The sequence below is a fragment of the Sciurus vulgaris genome, assembly GCF_902686455.1.
Source record: "Sciurus vulgaris genome assembly, chromosome: 4".
Classification (NCBI taxonomy): Eukaryota; Metazoa; Chordata; class Mammalia; order Rodentia; family Sciuridae; genus Sciurus; species Sciurus vulgaris.
In genome coordinates, this window is record NC_136464.1 from 29,358,196 (window position 1) to 29,380,539 (window position 22,344).

At 35.5% G+C, this 22,344-nt stretch overlaps 1 protein-coding gene across 5 annotated transcripts; it reads right to left on the reverse strand.

Annotated features, from left to right (window-relative positions):
• Window positions 1-689: 689 nt before the first annotated feature.
• On the reverse strand, window positions 690-22,320 carry CUTC (cutC copper transporter). 5 transcript variants are annotated; one of them, XM_079138103.1, is made up of 10 exons: window positions 22,118-22,320; window positions 19,317-19,388; window positions 17,035-17,094; window positions 14,077-14,142; window positions 13,800-13,868; window positions 13,204-13,239; window positions 10,585-10,718; window positions 5,098-5,125; window positions 1,820-1,925; window positions 690-1,185 (listed from the first exon to the last, which is right to left on the reverse strand). In XM_079138103.1, the coding sequence occupies exons 1-10, from the start codon at window positions 22,176-22,178 to the stop codon at window positions 1,071-1,073; spliced, it is 747 nt and encodes a 248-aa protein (XP_078994229.1). In that variant the 5' UTR covers window positions 22,179-22,320; the 3' UTR covers window positions 690-1,070. The 5 variants fall into 5 exon arrangements, with proteins under 5 accessions (XP_078994229.1, XP_078994230.1, XP_078994227.1 ...); XM_079138104.1 differs by lacking the exon at window positions 13,800-13,868 and having other exon boundaries at window positions 1,878-1,925; window positions 13,933-14,142; window positions 22,118-22,317; XM_079138101.1 differs by lacking the exon at window positions 13,800-13,868 and having other exon boundaries at window positions 1,826-1,925; window positions 13,933-14,142; window positions 22,118-22,316.
• Window positions 22,321-22,344: the final 24 nt, after the last annotated feature.

Consider the following 22,344-nt stretch of genomic DNA (forward strand, 5'->3'; position numbering starts at 1 on the left):
CTGGCTTTTAAACTATCAGTCTATTCCTAGAAAGCTACTTTAGAAGAAAAACAGTATTTAACAAGTACTATCTATGTACCTCAAGCTTTAATATGTCATTTAATCATAAACTTTTAATTATTAATCCTAAATGATAAGTGAGGTATAAAGTACAAGAAATTAAGCTAACTTTCTCATGGTTAAACTAGGAGCTAGGATAGGATCCCAGGTATGTCTAGTTTGCCCATAAGTACTACTCTTTGTACCACATTCACATACCAGAAGCAGCTTAAAGCAGAAATTTTGGAAAGTTAGGAATCTAATGTTCATGCTTCACAAGGAACATTAACTTGTTAAACTTGAGCAACTCACCCTCACCTCTCAGATCCCTCACTAATCTATATAAATAAAATAAAGATAACAAGGCCTGCTCTTGTCTCTGGAGGATCATACAATGAAGTCCAACTATATATTTGTATGTATACGTAATCGTGACCCTGGGAACTTTTATATCCTGTTTCCCAAGTCTTGGAATTTTTATACTATACCATTTCACTTTGTATCCTTAGCTTCTTGTCCTAAGGCAACATATCCAGTGAGCACATAACAAAAAGAGCAAATGAAGGGAAAAAAAAAATGAACCACAATCTTCCCTTTCACATTTGGTTACAGGTTGTATTCAGTTTAAGAATAAGAGACTGATATCATAATAGAATGAAAATTTTTATTTTACAAATGAAAAGGCAAAATACTACAACTATTGAATTGACCCTGAAGCCACGCTTAATTCATACCTTGCAGCTGAATTTTCTCAGTTCATCCACTAGTTCTACTGAAAATAGACTAAGCCTCTCTGTGGAAGTAGCACAAACAGATTTAATAACAATGATGGCAAAGGCTGGCAAGAGTAAGCAAAGGAAATGAGTGTATCTGTTTCAATTTCTTTTCCTTCTTGGAAACATACTTCATGGCCATGTGAAACTTAAAGACGGACTGTCCTAGCTGGAGAAGGTTAAAACTTTGTCACAGAGAATCGTAGATTATACTTCTTTCTTCACACGGCGATATCCATGTCTCTTTGAGAGGTCTGGCTAAACCAGGATATTCTTTGCAATAGCATTCAAAGTCCTGACTTTGGTCACATCTGTTACCTTTAGAGAATACTCTGAATTAGAAAGTGAGGCTCCCATGGCAACAGAGGAATTTCTGCAACAGAAATAATAATGGAATAGATAATTATATAAGTTGGTAATTTAGTACTCCAATTGGCACTTCACTTTATTGGTTATTTCATGATTCAAAAACAGGGGAAGATAAGGACTCTGGACTACCATATTCCATAATTTTCATTAATTAATTACTTAAACATCTAGTAGCTGAATCAAACAGTATACTTGATTTTACATCTGGAAATATAAGTTTAAGCCTCGTTCTTTTTTTACAAGAATTTTTTCCCAAATTATAAAGAGAAAGATTCACCTACTAAGTTATAGGAATCCTCTCATGTATAAAAAAAAATCACATAATAGCTTCAATTTCTTAATGGTGATATAATTTCATAACTGAAAATAGCAAAGGTGAGGGAAGAATGACTAAATGGCAATGGCTGGCAAGGCTACACAAAGGCTATATAAAGGTTTGCTATGTTGAAAAGATCCTGCTCATTTAAGACAGAACAAGAATCATTTTAGAAATGTTTTTAAACTGCAAAAATGGTGACAATACTTATGTACTAATCACAACATGCCATTGACTGATCATGGTATCAATAAACGTTTTCCTATTTGGAAAGCTAAGATTAATTCCATCCCTTCTTGTATGAGTCCAGGAACATTTTTACCGAAACCTCATTCCCGAGTCTCTAGAAGTCCGAGCAGAACAGTGGAATTCCGTAGCACCTGAACCCTCAAGGATCCTTTGTAGATTTCTGTCAGTTATACCACCTCCTGTTGTAAAGAACAAGTAATAAATTAAGAGAACAGAATCTTGCATACAAATTAAATAACAATGACTGTTTACTCTTTGAAATCTCCATTCTGAAATTTCTCATTGATTCAAGAATTACTCTCTCCTTAAGCTAGAATGAAATTAAAAAGTAATGAAAGATATATACTCTGGAGAACTGTTAAGATCAGAGCCTATGTGATGAAATTACATATATCAGTTGGTTTATATGACAAAGCTAGACATTATTGATGTTAAATTTAAAAAGACTACTCTGGGTCAAGGAAAAATCATTCAAATCAGCCCTGCTCTCCCCTCAGTTTAAGCAAAAAACAAATTAAAATGAAAGGTAAGAATAGGTTTGAGAAGAAAAGACACAAAAACACAACCTGAGAGAACCTGTAAGATTTTCTCTGTGGCCAAAATTGAAAGAGTGTACCAACTTCATGGGAAATGTCAATGAGGGAAAGTTTTACACAGTTTACTCATCATAATACCAACTTTCTGTTTCATTTTACAGAAGAATCTGACTCTACTTTTTTATGATTACATGTTTTGATAAACAATCTTTAAAATATTTATACATAAAAATCATATTCTGAATTGGTACTAATAATTACAGATATGAAGTTATTGATCTTTATACTTGTGTCTTCTGAGAAAGAGAATATATTTAATAATATAATTAATAAACATTTTAAAATGACATTAAAGTTTGTACTTTGTACCTCAAGCTATTCAAGTTGCTGAAATAACCTGTTTTTATATATTCTTTCAGATTTTGTTTTTTGTTTGTTTTTGGTTAGTGATACATTCATATTGCTGAAAGAAGCAAGAACACAGACTGAGAAGTTAGATTTAAAGGGATACTGGTGTCACCCCTGTAGCTCTTCAGAGTTGGGTGATCTCAGATAAATGATTTAAATCCACTGAGCCTCAATTTTTTTCACCAATAAAAGAGGATAATACTGCCTACCTCATGAGCTTGTAAGGATTAAAAAACAAATTATTTCCCACTAACCAATAAAACTGAAACACATTGCTCAATACATTTTCCAACACATAGGCTAATAGAGCTTTACAGTTAAAAGAGACCTCAAAGAACAATTAGTTCAATATTCCCTTCCTTATAGATGAGAAACCAGAACCTAAATATGTTGTAAGTTTCATTATATATGTCCTATTTATCTTTATATTTCCCAATGATGAAAACTCATTAGGCATTCAGATTGACTTATCAAAGAATGTTTACTGGCTGGTACTTATTTACACGAAATTCTGTGAGCTCCTCAAATAGAAGGATTATTTCATATTCATTCTATTTCACATCTACCAATATATGTATAATTAAAATTGACATAATATTTCTCCAGTAAGGTTTGTTAAATTAACCACAAATATTTCTGAATATAACATCTTCTGACCTAAGACTATCAACTTCTAGAGGAAATAATTGCTTATTTAACTCTGTATCCCACATAATGCCTTGCACAAAGCAGATAACTTAATAATTACATATTCAGCAAGGACACTCTTAAAGTGAACAATTGTCTAAGTCTGGTTATTAGTTTCAAGGCTAAATACATTTAGTCTTTGTGTTTTGCTGTTGTTGCTTTTTTGGTGGTGCTGGAGATTGAACCCAGGGCCTTGTGCAAGCACACTACCAACTGAGCTATGTCCCCAGACCACATTTATTTAGTCTTAAACAGAAAAGCATTAGACTCAGTAGGTTCCTTTAACATTTCCCTGATTAGTCTATAAAGGATCTCAATTTGACAGAACATATATACTTTCTAACTGCTTGTTTCAGGGACTTACTGCAAGTGAAAACCTTCCTAATGTCTGATGATATCCTTTACCTGGCCTCTTTTAAAGCTTGTCCTTATCTGGTTGTCACCATTTTGAACCCTGGTCAGTCTTGGTATTACTGCTAGTGAGATGTCTAGAGACTGAATGCTTTCTGATGTGATCTACTTTGTAGTACACAGAATCACAGATTATTCATATCCAAATATTTAACGAGAATTTAATCAAGTCTTACAGTTTAACTACCAGTTTATAGAAAATACAGAAGCTAGAGGAGCAAGTTTTAGCTTTGATACTATTTACAGTATCAAAAAGAAATAATCCCATAAATACAGTAACATTTACAGGGTAAGTGTCCACTTTTTAAAATTCATTTTTTTAAGCCAGGTGCAATAGCACATGCCTATAATCCCAGCAGCTCAGGAGGCTGAGGTAGGAGGATCACGAGTTCAAAGTCAGTCTCAGCAATGCAGAGAGAGGCACTAAACAACTCAGTGAGACCCTGTTTCTCAGTAAAATACAAAATAGGGCTAAGGATGTGGCTTTGTGGTTGAATGCCCCTGAGTTCAATCCCTAGCATTGAAAAAAAAAAAAAAAAAAGATATTAAAGAGAACAACCAAATGTAATGCTTGTTCCTTGAATAAGAAAGTCCTGCATTTGAGCTCTAGCACTAAGGGGGGGGGGGGGGGAATAAAGAAAAAAAGGAAAATAGTTCAGGACTAAAAAAAAGATGAGACAAATGTAGAAGAATGTTAAATCTAAGGAATGAATGTGATTGTTATGCTATTTTCTATTGTTTTTATTTTGAGAAAATAATAAAAAGAAAAAATTTCATGCTGATTTCAGGTTGCTTCTTCTCATTTAAAAACTGTCTCATCTGTTCATTTCTAATGAGTTATTATGCACTTAATTGATTTTACGGTTATCATCAGGAATAGATGCTCCAATTATTTTGTTTTCAACAAAGAATTTGATGATCAGAGATTTTCAGGAATTGAGAGAGTAGTGTTATTCATCCAGGGATGTCATCTAAATGTTTGGTCTTAACATACTATCAAACTTGGTGTACCTCTCCAGAGATAAACATACAAATTCATACCATTCTATACTGTAGGAAAGCAAACATGGAAAAATTGCAGTCCTAATCTACTTCCTCATTTGCTCCTCAATGAGGTCATCACTATTAGAATGTTCTCCTCTTACTAAAGTTTAATTCCAGCACAAATCTCCTAATCTTGAACATTTTAATCAAACTATTTTCTCTAAACATCATGTACTAATACTTTCTCTCACATTTTCCTGCTTTTTTAGTTCTTCTTCCACTACATATTAGTGTTAGGTTAGTAGACAAACAGAAAAATAAATACCTGGCATTACCACAATCCTGCCTTTTGCCTGAAAAAAGAACAAAAAAAAGGTAAATAAATTGTAATATCTTTTTGGGTTATTTCAGGGGGGGTACCGGGGATTGAACTTGGGGGCACTCAATCACTGAGCCACATCCCCAGCCCTATTTTGTATTTTATTTAGAGACAGGGTCTCACTGAGTTGCTTAGGGCCTCACTAAGTTGCTGAGGCTGGCTTTGAACTTGTGATCCTCCTGCCTCAGCCTCCAGAGCTGCTGGGTTACAGGCATGCGCTACTGTGCCCAGCTATATCTTTCTCTGAACTGGGATAATAAGGCAGCGAGAAGAGAAAGATGAATCAAGTATATTATTTTAAAAAATTACTACTAATTTCTAATTTTCAGTAGATCTTTTCTCGGGGTAAGAATCTTGAACAAGTAAGATGACCAGCATAATCATTTCTATCCAGGATTATTTTATCATATTGCTTTATAAACTAATACTGTTATGAATGCAAAGAATAGGAGGTTACAATACAAATACTGAATAATCACACCACCTGAAGAAAAGCCTTACTGAAAAAAATACCACTAATTCTGCATTCTTGGTATGCAATAGGATGAAAATAGTTGAATTTTAAAAAGATTTTATTAGAAAAGAAAGAATATCATAATTTTAAGTTACTAGAGAAAAAAATTCACTTAAATCCTGCATCCTCAACTAAATTCTCTAGGTCTACTAAGACTACAGAAATTAATTTAATTGCTGATAATTCTGGAAAGTAGGGATTAAAATTATTATCAAACAATCTTATCTCCCATCTATTCTCCTAAGGACCCATTTATCCTTCCATATAAGCTACTTTTTCCTCCATAAGTCCTTTCTCTTCCTCCTTTTCACCTATTAAGATGGTTTATAATATAACCTCAAAATTCTTTTTTTTTAAACAATTTCAGCTTTTTTTTAAACTTTATTTTATTTAGTTTTGTATGTGGTGCTGAGGATTGAACCCAGTGCCTCATGCATGCTAGGCAAGCACTTCACACTGAGCCACAATCCCAGCCCATAATCTCTATAATCACTTTCAGTCATACTTCTTTGTGAACTTCCACATGTACATAGGTACTTAGGTATGCAATCCAGATCCATTATTTCTCCTCTTTAACCAGTTTAATTTGCAAGCCCCTGGGAACTAAACACAAAAGAGTACTAGAATTTTTGCCTTCCTGACATGGTGTAGTTTCTACTTTCATGGAGCTTACACATTTAAGGAAGATAGAAAATAGGTACATTTATGTACTAAAGTTTCAGGTAGCAATAAGTACAATGAGGAACAATAATGCAAACTAATAAAATAGAGAATAAACAGAAAGGGCTATTGTACAGAATTTAATAACTTAGAAAAATCAAGCAGAAAAAAGATGTGTCATACTCTCAAATGTGCTAAAAGCAAAATCATTCATAAAACATTTACTATTTAGAAAGCAAAAATGATTTCAAGGTGGAAAAAGCCATATTTACCTGTTTCTTCCAATGAAGACTTTCCAAAATAAGGACAAATGATATTTTAAAGGTACAGATTCTTTTACTTTTTTTTTTTTTTTGCCTTCTATAAAGGATTATATGGAATTATATGCCTAAGGCTATCACTGTGATTTAACAATATAACACACTAAGGGTCAGACATTATGCTATATTATCTGAAGTAATCTCTCCTAACTATTCTGGGAAGTAGGTGCTATTATTATCCTAACTTTGCAGATGAGGAAACTAAGGTTTAGGAAGGTTAGGTAATTTGATTCAGGTCATTGTTAATAAGTGACAAAATCAGCATGTAAACCAGGATTCTAATCCTAAAGCCTATGGTTTAACCAGTATATTATGCTGTTAGGTAGTAACTTCAACAAGGAAAGATAGTAATGTGAATTATCTAAACCAGCTCCCTACCAACCAATGATTAAAAATAAAAACATAAAACACACACACACACTTTGAAATGCAACACAGGACTATCACAATTATATCTTACAATTATCTTATTTTCTACTCCTTAGTGAGTAACCTTTTTAAACTGGAAACTTGATTCATCAACTCTTCTATTTTAAAATGCTTCACCATTCCCCAATGCATGAAGGATTAAATATAAACACAATTTAATAAGGTTTTCAAAACTCTGGATATCATTCTTCTCTTCATCTTCAACAGTTTGATCATTCTTCAGTATCTTGAGTTATACTTGCTGTTGATTCCAGGTCTTTGCATATACAATTTTTCCTGCATGAAGCAATTCCTCCACACCCCCTACTCTCAAATGTCCTTCAAATGAGTAAGACATTGCAGTTTGGATATCTTTTCTTTAGGGAAGTTTCCCCTAACCAGTGCCAACCTTCCTGCTGCAAAAAATCTGGAGTTAATTTTTCTCCAATGTGCTCACATAACACCTTCTGTTCTCTATTTAAAAGTATCGAGTTTTATCAATGTGCTCATCCACCCAGACCCTCAGAGGCTGCTGCAGCAAGGGTTCCTGGAGGCTTGGCTATTGTTCGAGATGGCGGCAGACTTTGGTGTCAACCACATGGTGCTGGTTCTGCAGGAATGCAGGATGCTGGAGTTAGGGGATCGAGGAGGCTTCCACCTAGATTTCAAAGGAAAGTCTGGGAGGCCAGGCAAAGTGCAGCAGGGCTGAAGTCCCTGCAGGCACCCCCTGAGAAATCAAAGTGTGGAGATGTGAGAAGGAAGTCAAAGCTGCGGTGGAAACCTCCGAGATTAAGAAATGCCAGTAACATGGGACATCATCCTAAGAAAACTGCAGGAAAACAAGCAGAGACAAACCAACAGGAAGGCCGTTTAGGCTGCAACAAACAAGGCCACATGGATGGAGCTACACAAGCCATTTGTAGAGAACATCAAGATGCCACGTGCCCCAGGTGCCCCAGGTGCCCCAGGTGCCGGACATGGAGCTACAGGACCTGTTGGTCCAGCTGGATTTTGGTCTTGCTTTGGTCCTATCCCTTCTTTCAATGCCTCTATTTTTGTAAATGGAAATGTTTACTCAGTTCCTTTATAGGTTGGATATTTGTAAGTTACTTTTAATTTTATAGGAGCTCACAATTCGAGAGTGCCTGAGCCTGAGGGAAGACTGTGGCTTGAACTTTGAGCAATCTTGGAACTATAGGGACTCTTGAAAATGGACTAAATGTATTTTGAATTGTCAGATGAATGTGAGCTTTTGGGGGCCAGGGGTGAAATGTTATGGTTTGGATGTGAGGTTTCCCCCAAAGCTCACGTGTGAGACAATGCAGGAAGATTCAGAGGAGAAATGATTGGGTCTTAAGAGTCCTAACCCAATCAGTGAATTAATCCCAGATGGGATTCATTGAAATGGTAGGGTGTGGCAGGAGCAGATTGGAATTTGGGTGTGACTCTTAGGCATACATTTTGTATCTGGAGAGTGGAAACTCTCTGTCCCTCTGCTTCCTGATGATGCAAGCTGCTTCCCTCTGCCACACTCTTCTGCCATGATGTTCTGCCTCTGGCCTTCTGTGGACTAAGACCTCTGAAACCACGAGCCCGCAAATGAACCTATTCTGTTCTACTATTGTGCTGGTCAGATCCTTTTAGTCAATGAAATAGCTGAGTAAAACAGTAGCTTTACAATAGGGCTCAATATTGAATCGTAGGATTCCTTAAACATTACTTGGTATCTCAGGTTAGGTGGTTACAATTCTTTTTTCTTTACATGTATCTAGCGGAATTAGCTTGTCTATGTCTACAAAGTCTTTAGATTTTAATAGAAATTGTAATAAATCTATAACATTTAAAGGACTGATATAATTGCTATGTTGAATCCTTAAGCCTTGAAAATAGTGCCTTTCTTATTTACTGTAGTCTTTTATAATTAATTTCATTGGTGTTTTGTGGTTTTGAGGGTAAGGATGTTGTTACATACACAAACTAAGCATTTCATATTTAAAGTGTATTATAAATAATGTTGGGTTTTACTTTCCAATTTTATATTCCAAGTTTTCACAAATACGATTGATTGTTGAGATATTAAATTAATACTCTGCAACCTTGCCTTAAATAAATAAATAATTGCTTTGAAAAATTTAAAAAAATAAAAAAATAAAAATAAAAGTATCTGTGGTCATCAGACTGTGAAGAGTGGTGACTGTTACAGGTGTGCATGCGCGCGCGCCCACACACACACACAGACACCCTTATCTCTTGGTCACCACCACAGTACAAATATCCTGCATCTAATATATACTTAATAAATATCTGTAAAATCAGTAAGTTTCAGAGTAGCAAAATCACACCAAATCCATAGAGGAAATTTCTTATTTTTATAGCTGTAGATAAGTAAAAATAATCAGATGACTATACAGGAATGATAAATAATATTAATAACACTAGTAATAATAATGGAAACTAACATGTTCTAAGATCTACTTACTATATGCCAAGCACTGTGCTATGGCTATTACATATCTCTTTCAATCCTAACAGAAACCCTATAAAGGAAGAATTAACCATGTGTGATGGTGCATGCCTGTAATCCCAGTGGTGTGGGAAGCTGAGGCAGAAGGATCAAGAGCTCAAAGTCAGGGCTGGGGATACAGCTCAGTTGGTAGAGTGCCTGCTTCACAAGCACAAGGCCCTGGGTTCAATCCCCAGCACCGCAAAAAAAAAAAAAAAAAAGAGTTCAAAGTCAGCCTCAGGAACTTAGTGAGGCCCTAAGCAACTCAGGAAGACCCTATCTCAAAATAAAAAATAAAAAGGGCTGGGAATGTTGCTCAGTGGTTAAGCACCCCTGGGTTCAATCCCTGATACAAAAAAAAAAAAAAAAAAATTTTAAATTTATTTCAATTTCACACATAAGGAAATGAGGATTTTAAGTTAGTAATATATTCAACATCATGCAGCAAACAAGTGTCGAATCTGAGTCTCAGATACAGAACTCTCTCATCTCAGAGTCTATACTCATTGACTTGGAATGCCTCTGGACTGGTGTCAGAAAACAGACATACTTCAATTAAAAAGGCATACCTGACTACTCTAAAAATGATGATAGCTCATCAGGAAAGCTTGGACTACAGAAAAATATATTTCTTTCTATATTGACAGATGGAGAAAAATAAAAGAACATAATTTTACATTTAGAAAGTAAAGATGATAATTATTTCATAAATTCATGGGATCCCTTGAGTATACATGGGCTGGCAATGAAAAGATGTGGCTTAAAACTAGGCAATGTTGATAGCACAGAAAAGGTAGAATTTGCTATGGTTATCCAAGTTAAATCAGATCTATAGGCACTGTCTACCATTAGAACTGAAGAGCCTTGGTTATTAAGAGCACTCATGTGAGAGAAACAGGAATTTGTTTGCTTTTTCCTATAGAGTAATCATAAAGTCAGTAATATTTAATTTTATATCCTAGCAGAACAACAGAATGTCAGGAGTAACCACAATGGTCTTAGGAAGAAAGAAAAGAAATTGTTTGTACCTGATCTATGAGTCGCTTTATTAGAGGTAGCCCTTCTAATGCTGAACTGTCACATCCACTGGTCAACACTCGTTCAAATCCCAAGGATAAGAGGGTCTCCAGAGCTGCCATTGGATCATGAACCATGTCAAAGGCTGAAATAAATAAAATTGATTTGAATTTAAACAGATATTCTCTAATGCAGTATTATTCAAAGCACAGTACACATATGGTGGTATGCTCAATCTACTTATACAGGCTTTCAAGAGCCAATTATTAAATATTCAGGAATTCTGCAAATCAGATTGTTAGTCCACTGGTATCTTGAAGTTATTCAAGATAGAGTACTTAACCTCAGAAATCAGAAAATACTACAAATTGGAGCTCTTTTTTTCCCAAGAGTCAATTTACCAGCACACCACAGTCTGCACTCCACTGGTAATATGCATGATCATTTTACTAGAATACATTTTAATAGGTATATTTACATAAATGCAGAAAAGAAGTGAAAATTTTCCAATTTTCAATAATGTAAATGTTTTTCTTTAATTAATTTACTTAAGATTTTATTTAAGAAAATTATTAAATTAATTTGCACAGGTAAGCATTGAGATATGGTAAAATTATTAAGTGCAATAGATAAGTAACCAAATTTAGGAAACTGCTCTCAGGCTTTAGACAAACTGGACTAAATAAAGTAACTCACCAGTTCTAGGAAAAGCTTGGCTCACATTCTTATTACTGACTACTATTCTGTATCAATCCTTTTGCCTGACATATAGAAGGCTCATAAGGACAACTGTTTTCAACAGATATATAAAGTTTCAATTCCATCTTTTTTTTTGGTACTGGAGATTGAATCTAGAGGCATTTCCACCGAGCTACAAGTCCAGCCATTTTCATGTTTTATGTTTGTAACAGGGTCTAGCTAAGATGCTTAGGGCTTCACTAAGTCGCTAAGGCTGGCCTCGAACTTGTGATCCTTCTTCCTCAGCCTCCCCAGTTGCTGGAATTACAGGTATGTTACCTTGCCTGCCCAATTCCATTCTATTTTCTAAGAAACCTCTTTCCTCAGAACCCTCTGAGAGGAAAATGGCCTAGGAACCTCAAAACAGAAAAGCTACTTCAGCTAAATCAGCTAAATGGAAGACTTTCCTCTTTTGGTGGTAGCACTTTCTCACCTGTGATGACACTCTCATAGTCTCATTAAATAATGAGTGAAAATGCAGGAAAATATAAAATTTCCACAAATTTTGAAAATATGACAATATTTGTGTTAAACTTACTGGATAAAAAGAAAAAAGTCATTGTCTTAATTTAAGAGCAGAAAAAATACGGCTAGTTTACTTTCTAAATTATTTGCAATGTCAAAAATTTAAAATATATATTTTTCAGATAAATGTCCACTAATTTAAAATGCTTTTCATGTATTAATATTTTCTTAAGTGAGAGAATAGTTCATCTTGTAGAGTGCACACGTCCCGTGCACACCAACCCGGGTTCAAATCCCCAGCACCTCGGAAAAAAAGCAACAAAAAAAAAAAACAAAAAAAACCTTTTTCTTATGTGTGTTAGCCTCAAGGTGCAGATTTTTAGGCACCCTAACATCTTTTAATTATTGCTAGTTTATAAGAATTGCTAACGTCAAGTCAAAGAAAAGAGTTTTCTCATAGTGTTATACATTTCAAAGAGAAAGAAGAATAACAAATACACTTTATCCTTAATTTCTATATTCAGATCCTGGTATTCACTCTTAGCCTAATCTCTGAATGCTTACTTAAAAGGAAGAAAAGTGCTGACAAACTCTCCAACATGTCAGGTAAAAATATAAAAATACATTATGGTTCTTTTTTCTTTTTTTCATGTGCAATGGCAGTGTCCTCTAAGGCAAAAGTATATCTTCATCCATTTCACCAACATTTAGCCAAACTACACTGAAATTATAATCAACTGATATGTAAATAGAAAGCACTTTTAAAAATGATGCAGACAAGATATCAATTGTGAAAAGTAATTTCACATACTTTAGTGGACATCTGTTCATTTACCATTTAGCACCTATTTCTTCTTTTCTCTTTCCAAAAAATATCCAATCCTTCATATATTCACCCTCTCTCCCCATATGAATCTTCTAGAAAGGTGAACTCACCCCTAGCTCTAGGAGGGTTTTGTCTGGTTTAAGCCAGGCAGTACATTTTATTTCACTAGCCAACAGTGATTTGTTCTTTTTAGGGCTGCACATAACCTAAGATAATCTAATTAAAATGAATCTCAGAATTGTTGCCCAGATAGATACATGCACTTGCAGGTAATACTGTTTCCACAACACCACAGTGCTGGGGACTTGAACCTGGGCCTCGAGCATGCGAGGCAGGCCCTCTACATGATAGGATATATTGCCAGCACGGTAATACTTACTATCTCCTACTTCTCTATTATATTCTACAACCACCTACTTTTAACAACTTTTATAATTGAGCCTTCAAATTTTCTAGATATTGTTCATCTTTAAATTTACAACTTTTCATTCCAAGATTTGAATAACACTATAGAACTGTGCTCCATAGAAAGGTTGTAATTTCTGGGGAAGTTAGAGAACTGACACTGTTCAACAGAGTTTATAAAATGGAAACTACTCACCTCGATGGAAAGTAACTGGCAGAGGACGGCAAATAGCTATAAAAAGAAAGTCACATAACAAGATGAATAGAAAAGGTCATCATTGATTACTATATATAGAATGCTCTATGTAAGGTTGGAAGGTGAAAATTTTTTATACTTTCTTCTAAGAAGTAAGACAGTGAACTAAATGATAATAAGATGGTGGCCTTCAAATTTAAATCCTATCTTTCTAATAAATTCTTATTTTTATATAAAATATGGCTAACCACACCTTAGAGGCACCAAAGAAAAATTGCACAATTTGGCAACTATAAGAACATCATTACATCTATTATTTGCCCCTCTAGAGGTTCTTCAAGAAACAATGTTGATCAAGTAACAGGTAGTTTGCTTCTATTCTCTCCAACTCTGCATTCTCACTGAATGCAATGACTTTAAAGGTTTTGGTGCAGTGGTTAAGAAACTAACAGTAAATGATCCTTAAACCTTGTAAGAATGAGATCATAACCAGATCTACAGCAACTGAGGAGAGTTAGCAGGGCTCTGTCATGCATATTCTCCACTATCTCTACCATAAACATCTAAATAATTACTGTTAAATTAGGTATATTTACCTAAATTAGGTGGGTTAGTATAACTGCCTGCAGGTATGACTGAAAAGTCCATTTTGTGATGATATTTTTCTGCATCAGGAACATAAATACAACCATCAGTAGAGGTTTATACATCTCATATACAAATTCTTACCCACAAGGGACATGCACAACTCTTTGTCAATGTGTCCGTCTTCAGTCAAAGCCCCAAATACCAAACCATCAGCACCATAAAGCTTGGCAAGTCGAATGTCAGCCTTCATCACCTCAATCTCACGATCTGAATATAAAAAATCACCTCCACGTGGCCGAATCATCACAAAAACTGGAATCTGGACACTCTGTTTCACTACTTGAAGGACACCTATAAAAAAAGAAAGCAGACTAAAATTCAAACATGAGTTTAAAAGCTCTAAGTAGATACAGGCACTGGTGCATGTCTGTTAATCCCACCAACTCAGGAGGCTGAGGCAGAAGGATTCCAAGTCTGAGGTCAGCCTCATCAATTTAGTGAGGTCCCAAGTCACTGAGAGAGATTCTGTCTTAAAATTAAAAGTTAAAAGGCCTGGGAATAGAGCTCAGTGGTAAAGAACCTATGGGTTCAATGCCCCCATACAGAGAGAGAAAAGAAAAATTAAAAAATTTAAAAAGCTCTAGGTATTCATGTACATCTGTTCTTTTGAAAGGAAAGAGTCGGCAGAGTACTTAGAAAGGTATTGCCTCAGTAGTAGAGCATAATAAGCTCTAGAGTAATCACTGCTCCAGAATTGCCTAATAGACCTTAAAAAGACCTGAAGTTCCAAACCGTTTCCAAATAATCTATCTGTTCAAAAATATTTATAGGAACATAAAAATATCCAGTAATCAACAAAGTAAAATTCATAATGTGTTTCATGCAATAAAAAATGACCAGGCAGGAAAATAAGACAGATCGCAAGGTGATAAATTAATCAAATGAAACAAATCTAATGTAGATGTTAGAATTCGCAAAGTCATTACTACAGGTCTTATAACTTTATTCCATGTGTTCGAAAAAGTTAAGAAGAGACATGGGAGATATAAAAACAGTAGGTTCATCCTCCTTCCTTTAATAATAAAAAATGAACAAAATATTTAAAACAACAGTTTGTTAAGACACTAGACATCAAACAACAAAAGACAATGATCCCTGAAAGACAGAAAACGAGTGAGGTGAACTCTATGACTGACCCAGTTTACTGCCTCAGTTTCAAGGCCACAGCTCAGGGAGGGAAAGCCTAGGTAGGGTCTAGAATATTAAATTTCTACAGAGGAAAAAACAAGTGTATGAAATGAAAAATATTCCAGGCAAGATTAAAAGCATACTAAATATTGCAAAAGATGAGTAACCTCAAAGACAAAACTATAGGAACTGTGCAAGATGAAATATCCATATGTATATACAGGTAGCTCATTAGTGAGTTTTGGGACAATTTCAAAGCAATCTAGTATAACTCAAGTCTCTGAAGGAGGGAGTGGAGGACATTGAATACTAACAGTTTTCCAAATGTGATTAAAAGTACAAATGTACAGGTCAAAGAAACATGAAAAAATACAACCTAGTACATCATAAACAAACTGTTCAAAACAAAGAATAAAGAAAACATCTTAAAAGCAATTTAACAGGGGCATTACACAGAGAAAAAAATGAAGTTATGGATATGGATTTCTTACAAGAAACAACACAAGCAAGAAGATGAAGAAAAAACATCTTCAAAGAACTGAAAGAAAGGAAAAAACACCCTGTTATCCTAGAATTCTACACCCAGCAAAAATATCTTTCAAAAATAAAGTTAAGGGTTGGGGATATAGCTCACCTGGCAGAGTGCTTGCCTCGTAAGCACAAGGCCCTGGGTTCAAATGCCCAGCACCACAAAAAAATAAATTAAAAAAAAAAACAATAAAGTTAAGCTGGGTGCAGTGACAGTTGCCTATAATCTCAGTGACCTGGGAGTCTTAGGCAGGAGGATCTTCAGTTCAAGGCAGCCTCTACATTCAGTGAAACCCTGTCTCTAAATAAAAAATAAAAAGGGCTGGGGATGTAGATCATTGGTAAAGTGCTCCTGGATTCAATCACTAGTACAAAGAATAAATAAACAAAGGAGAAAGAACTCTATAATCCCAACAACTCAGGAGACAGAAGCAGGATGATTGCTTTATTACTTATATATATTTAAAAGATAATTGACTTTTAAAACAAAAATAACAATATAGCATGGGGTTTTTAATAAAATGAAAGTAAAATGTGTGACAACAATAACACAAAAGACAGGAGGGAAGAAATGAAGATAAAAATATATTGAGGATGCCAATATAGAAAGATTTTTTAAAAGTCTAATCTTTGATGCTACTGCAGAATAACTGAATCAGTATTAACAGCAAGTACTACCTTCCAACTTTTTGATCTTTGGGAAAAAAAAGTTTGACCAAATCTTTTTTTGTTTTGCTTTGTTTTTTAAAATTTTTAATTGTAGATGAATACAATATCTTTATTTTATTTATTTATTTTCATGCCTCACACAAGCTAGGCTACCACTGAGCTACAATCCCAGCCCCTGATCAAATTTTTAATTGTGTTATTTACAACCATAAGCATTTCCAAATGATACAATATTCACAACATAGTTAATGTGACATTAGTAAAGGACACCAATGAAACTGATATATAGTTGCCTTTAGGCCTTATAAACTCCTATGAGAAAGAACTGGGTTATGAAGTTGACCAAATTATTCTATATGCATATATGAATGTATCACAATTTCCAATTTTATATATAACAATAATGTACCAATTAAAAATAAATAAATAGAAGGAAGACCAACAGCTGGGTATAGTGGTGCACACCTGTAATCCCAGTGATTTTGGAGGCTGAGGCAGGAGTATTCCAAGTCTGAGGCCAGCCCCTACAACTTAGTAAGACCCTAGGCAACTTAGCAAGACTCTGTCTCAAAATAAAAAAATAAAAAGGGCTCATGATGTGGCAGTTGTTAAATGACCCTGAGTTCAATCCCCAGTATCAGAAAAAAGGAAGGACAACAGAGTAGAGGAAGGGAATCAGGAGGAGGGAGGAGGGGAGGGAAAATGGAAGTACTGGGCATCGAAACGGAGCAAACTATGCTATATGCATTTATGAATGTTAAAATGAACTCCACTATTATGTGCAACTATAATGCACTAATAAAAACATTTTTTAAAAAAAGCCTCCTACAAGAAGTTTGTGAAAAACAAGACACTTACCCATGCTGGGTGTGGTTCCTCCCTCCAATAAACCAGAACATAATTCAATTCGACCAGCACCTGTGATAAAAAAGCATTGCTTTAAACAATTTCTTTAAAGCTCTTATTAAATAGAAAATTGTTTACATTTTCCCCAAATATAGAAGAGTCTTAGAAATTACCTATTAGGAATCAAATTATAGACTAAAACTCGATTTTTAATCTCAACTGTTTTCTGCAATGCAGTTGTGTTACTGATGATAAAATGTGAGAGTTAGTTCAAGGTAGTTTTCTTAAAATTTTAAATTATAGGGTTGACATGCACAGGGAAATGATTTAGAATAAAGATGTTACTAGATCATAGTAAAATGTTGGCTCTTTGCTGATAATACCATAATCTTTTCCAAAAGAATCTATTATTCCAAGCTTTAAAAAACAATTATGCTGGGTATAATGAAAACTATAATAAAGAACCAAAATAACAAGAGTCCTTCTCAGGAGGCTAAGACAGGAGGATAGCAAGTTTGAGGTCAGCCTCAGCAATTTTGTAAGACCCTCAGCAACTTAGTAAGAGCATGTCTCAAAATAAAAAATAGTTAGGAGAACTGGGGAATGTAGCTCAGTAGCAGAGTGCTTTTGGGTCACCAGTCCCAAAAAAGAAAAGTCCTTATCCTCTACAGATATATTCTTAAATATTTAAGGATGAAATTACATGATGTATAGGATTTGCTTCAAAATAATCTGGGGTTGAGAGTACAGCAGGTATATAGATCAAGGGTTAACAAACTATGACTTACAGGCCAAAGACTGAAAGCTTATTTTTGTTATGCTTAGCTTGAAAGCTAAGAATATTTTTATGGGTTTTTAAAAATAATAGCATTATTAACAGTGATTCACATGCCATATAATCAACCCACCTGAAGTGTACAATACTGTGCTCTTTAGTATATTCCAAGGTTTGCAACCATCACAATTAAGACACTTTCAACATCCTCCCAAATAACTCCACCCTTTAACAGTCACCTCCCCTTCTCCCCATGCCTCTCAGCACTAGGCAATCACTAATCTATTATCTGTCTCCATAAATTGCCTATTCTGGACATGTCATACAATTGGAAATTGTTCAATATGGTATTTTGTGATTGGTTTCTTTCAGAATGATGTCTCAAGATTCATCTGTTATAGCATATATCAGCACTCTATACCTTTTTATTGCCAAACCAAGAAGGGTTTTTGCATTTTCAAAGGATATTATTTTTAGGATTTAACTGTTATTTGTTTTTATGTGGTGCTGAGGATCGAACCCATGGTATCACCTGTGCTAGGCAAACACTCTACCACTGAGCCACAACTCAGGCCCCCAAAAGATTATTTTTTTTTTAATTTTTTTTTTTTTTTTTTTTTTTTGGATGCTGGGGATCAAACTCAGGGCCTTGTGCTTGCAAGGCAAGGACTCTACCAACTGAGCTATCTCCCCAGTCCCGATTATTTTTTAAAAACAAAGAGCAAGTGATAAAGACCAAATATGTCCAACAAAGCTAAAAATATGGACTATGCAGCTCTTTACCAAAAAAGTTTGCTGATCCCTGACATATCTGAAAGAAGAGTGATCATGTGTTAAAAATAATTGAAGTTGAGTAATGGATACATTGGGATTCATTATTCTACTCTACTTTTGCAATATGTGTTTAAAAATTTTTCCATAATAAAAAATTTAGGGCTTGGGCTGTTGCTCAGTGGCAAGGCACTTGCCTAGCATGTGTGGGGCACTGGGTTGATCTCAGCACCACATAAAAATAAATAAATAAATATATGAAATTTAAATAAATTTTTTAAAACTTAGAATTTTTTTCTGATTCTGAGATGATGGAACTGTCTAGGATTCCTATTCAAACAAGTTCAGAGCACAAAAGAAATCTTGGGCAAAAATAAATAATGTCTCTCAAACATCTTTAATCCCCCCCCCCCCAGTGTTAGGTTTGAACCCAGGGCCTTATACATGCTAAGCAAGTGTTCTACCACTGAGCTACCCTCTCAAACCCCTTTGAAACCATCATTAAACCAAAAGTTTGAAGTTTTTGCTAAGTTCAAAAGAAATGTTAATAAATAAGCATTATTGTGGACATCTGCTTGAAAAGAGAGAAACTAAATTATAATTTTCCAGTAGTTTTTTAGTTTGTTGTTTTCAAGAGGATTATCAGGATCCTTGGAAATCACAAGGGCTTCTGAGGTCAGTTTATAGAATTCATTTTCAGACTCTTGAATGGGTTGCTAACTGTCACTCATTCTCTAATTTCTCTTACCTCCTCTTTCTGCATTCACAGCTGACTCTACTGAATCAACACACACTTCCATGAGAAATGCATTTGTTGCTCCTAAAATCCATGGAGAACAGAAATTTATGAGGATACTGTCCATGTGGACCAATGTCCCACAAATATTTTAATATTTAAGAAATTTTATTTCTCTACCAATGGTAGGGAAATACATAAGTACTCTAGGAATTTTGAATACAGTAAAATTCCATGTTTTCTATTAAATTGATATCTCTGGACTGTGAAATACATACACAGTCACATACATAAGAAAGCATACTAAGGAAAATATATGCTGAATGCTAAATTAATCTTCCCAAAACAGATATCATCATTACACCCCAGCTCAGATTATTACAATGCTTCTCAATGCCTATAAAATGTTCAAACATCTTTATAAGGAAAATATATTTAAAAGCAGGAATGGACTTCAAATTCTGATCCCACCATTTATTTATTGTGTGATCCCTGACATGTTAACCAAGTTTCCCATAAAACAGGGTAGGCTTTCGTACCTACCTCAGAGTAGTGAACATCAAGAAACAATTCACGTAAATGGGCATTCAAAAAAAATTCACTACCACAATGAACTACACATTATTTCCTCTTTAGGCCTGCAGTTCTCTCCAATCTTCACCCTTGGTATTGCTGATGAAATTTGCTTAACCCACAAAATTCTTCTAGCTTAATCTTTAAATGCCACAATTTTCCAAGGCTCACATTGTCACATTTCCATGATTTTTTTTCTCTCTCTCCCAAAGTAGGAATTATCACTTTTATTTTTCTTTTGAACTCACATAACTCTTAGGTTATACATTCCTCTTATTTGTTTATTTTTGGTATTAGGGTTTGAACCTAGAGGTGCTTTACCACTGCGTTCTTCTTTACCCCTAGTTCTTCTTTTTTTTTTTTTTTTTTGAGACAGTCTTGCCAAAGTGCTGAGGCCAGCCTTGAACTTGGGATCCTCCTGCCTCAACCTCTAGAGTTGCTAGGATTACAGACATGCTAAGCAAGTGTTCTACCACTGAGCTACCCCCTCAAACCTCTATGAAACCATCATTAAACCAAAAGTTTGAAGTTTTTGCTAAGTTCAAAAGAAATGTTAATAAATAAGCATTACTGTGGACATCTGCTTGAAAAGAGAGAAACTAAATTCCTACATTCCTCTTTAAATGACTAATTACAATTATATTCTACCTCTTATTTATGCAGACAAGTGTCTGATCACTCTGTTGACCTAAAGTTCCTAAGGTCTTTATGTAAGAAATCTTTACCATCACTGACAGCAAACATGCTATACATCAATCCCTCAAATATTTATAAAAATAACTAACACATTCATAAAAAGTCATATTGATACTAAAAATATGTTGTAAACACAGTTGAGTTTTACCTGTAGGTTAAGCATATACATCTTTTAAATTAAAAATATTGAATGCATACTTCATGCAAAGATGTCTGAAAGAATGTTCATTTCATACTGGTAATGGTTACCAATGGGTGGTGAGGTTTGGAATTCTTTTTACTTTTTTATGATGATAAATTTTTCTATCAATATTGTTTTTATAATTTAAAAAGCCATTTTACTTTGAACAGCAAATAAAACAAAAATTCATCCTAAGTTAATATCACATTTCAAGGATATCATTTATTTAAAAGACAATCATCTCTAACTGTGAAAGAGTTAAGTGTTGATCTATGCTCTTATTCAACATTGCATTAACTCCCTAAGTCTCCTGATGGATACCACACCACTGTCCCACAGATGGAACTGGACAATGCTGCTGTGTTACCATTAGCTTCACACCAGAAATGACCCTGCCAGGTGAAGGTGGAGATGCACACAGCAGGCAGTAAGGGAGAAGTCCTAAGCAACAGTTATTCGTACAGATCAAAGGAAAAGACCGTTTGTTTGAAGCAGTACTGCTTATAATGAGGTAGTTCAGGACCTCTGAAACCCTTTTAATCTGTGGAGTGAAAAATCATTTTTATAATACTAAGAATTGATTTGCCTTTTTCACTCTCTTACAAGTATAGTGAAGTTTTCAGGAGGCTACTTGACATATCAGATTGAATGCAGAAATAGGTATGAAAATCCAACTGTCTTTCATCAAGTCAGTATTTTTAAGAGATTTAAAAAATCTGTAAGTCACTTTCTCTATTTTAAGAATATTTATTTTTCATAAAAGTTATTTACATGTAATGGGTTTATCTTATTTCCTAATTAGTCTATCATTTTGAAAATGTTTTAATTTCTAGTATGATCGAAATCGACAGATATAACTCATACAGAGAATCTTTGAGGTTTTCAATAATTTTAGGATGATAAAGGAATCCTGAGACCAAAAAAAAAAAAAAAAAAGGAGAACCCAGAATTCACGGATTAGGAGGAGAAAGCACCTGCCAAATTCTGCAGAGCCTGCTCCGCGAGCTCGCCCTGGCGCTGAGTAAGAACTAGGGACTTGGGGCCACTGCCACCTGGCAGCTGTGACTCCGGGAACAAAAACCACGGCCGCTGTGGCAGCTACAGGTTGCTGTGAGGCCTGGGTCCGCGTTCCAAGGGCTCTCACCGCGACAGTGAGGGGGAACTGACTGACATGCGGCTGGGATGACCTAACCAACTTGCACTAGGTCGCACGACGGAGCGTGGTGGCGCCGGGATTCGAACCCACACGGGCTTAAGGCCAGGACGTGCCGCGCCAGGGACTGAGGAAAAGACTCCGGGAGAAATGGTGACAGGCCGGGCCCCAGAACCGGTCGACCGCCCCCGGCCCCGCCACCTTCCGCACCCGCCTTCCCCGACGCTATCCACGCCGGTTTCCGCTCGGAGGACGCCCCCTGCCTCTTCATGTTCTACGTTTCTCCCCTGTGTGCCTTCGGTTTCCGCTCAGAGCCGGGGTTGCCGCGCGCGCGACCGGAGAAGCGCGTCCTCTACGGCGGCGCGCGCCGTGCGCGTCCCCGAGGCCCGTGCCCCAGCAGGCACCGCGGAAGCAGAATCGCCCCACAAGCGCATTCG

Coding starts and splice junctions, on each gene's coding strand:
- CUTC (XM_079138100.1), bottom strand. CDS start 22,178: ATGAAGAGGCAGGGGGCGTCCTCCGAGCGGAAACCGGCGTGGATAGCG. Junction 17,095..19,316: donor TGTGAATGCAGAAAGAGGAG/GTAAGAGAAATT, acceptor TTTTTATCACAG/GTGCTGGTCGAATTGAATTA. Junction 13,240..13,932: donor GTTGTGCATGTCCCTTGTGG/GTAAGAATTTGT, acceptor TTCTTTTTATAG/CTATTTGCCGTCCTCTGCCA.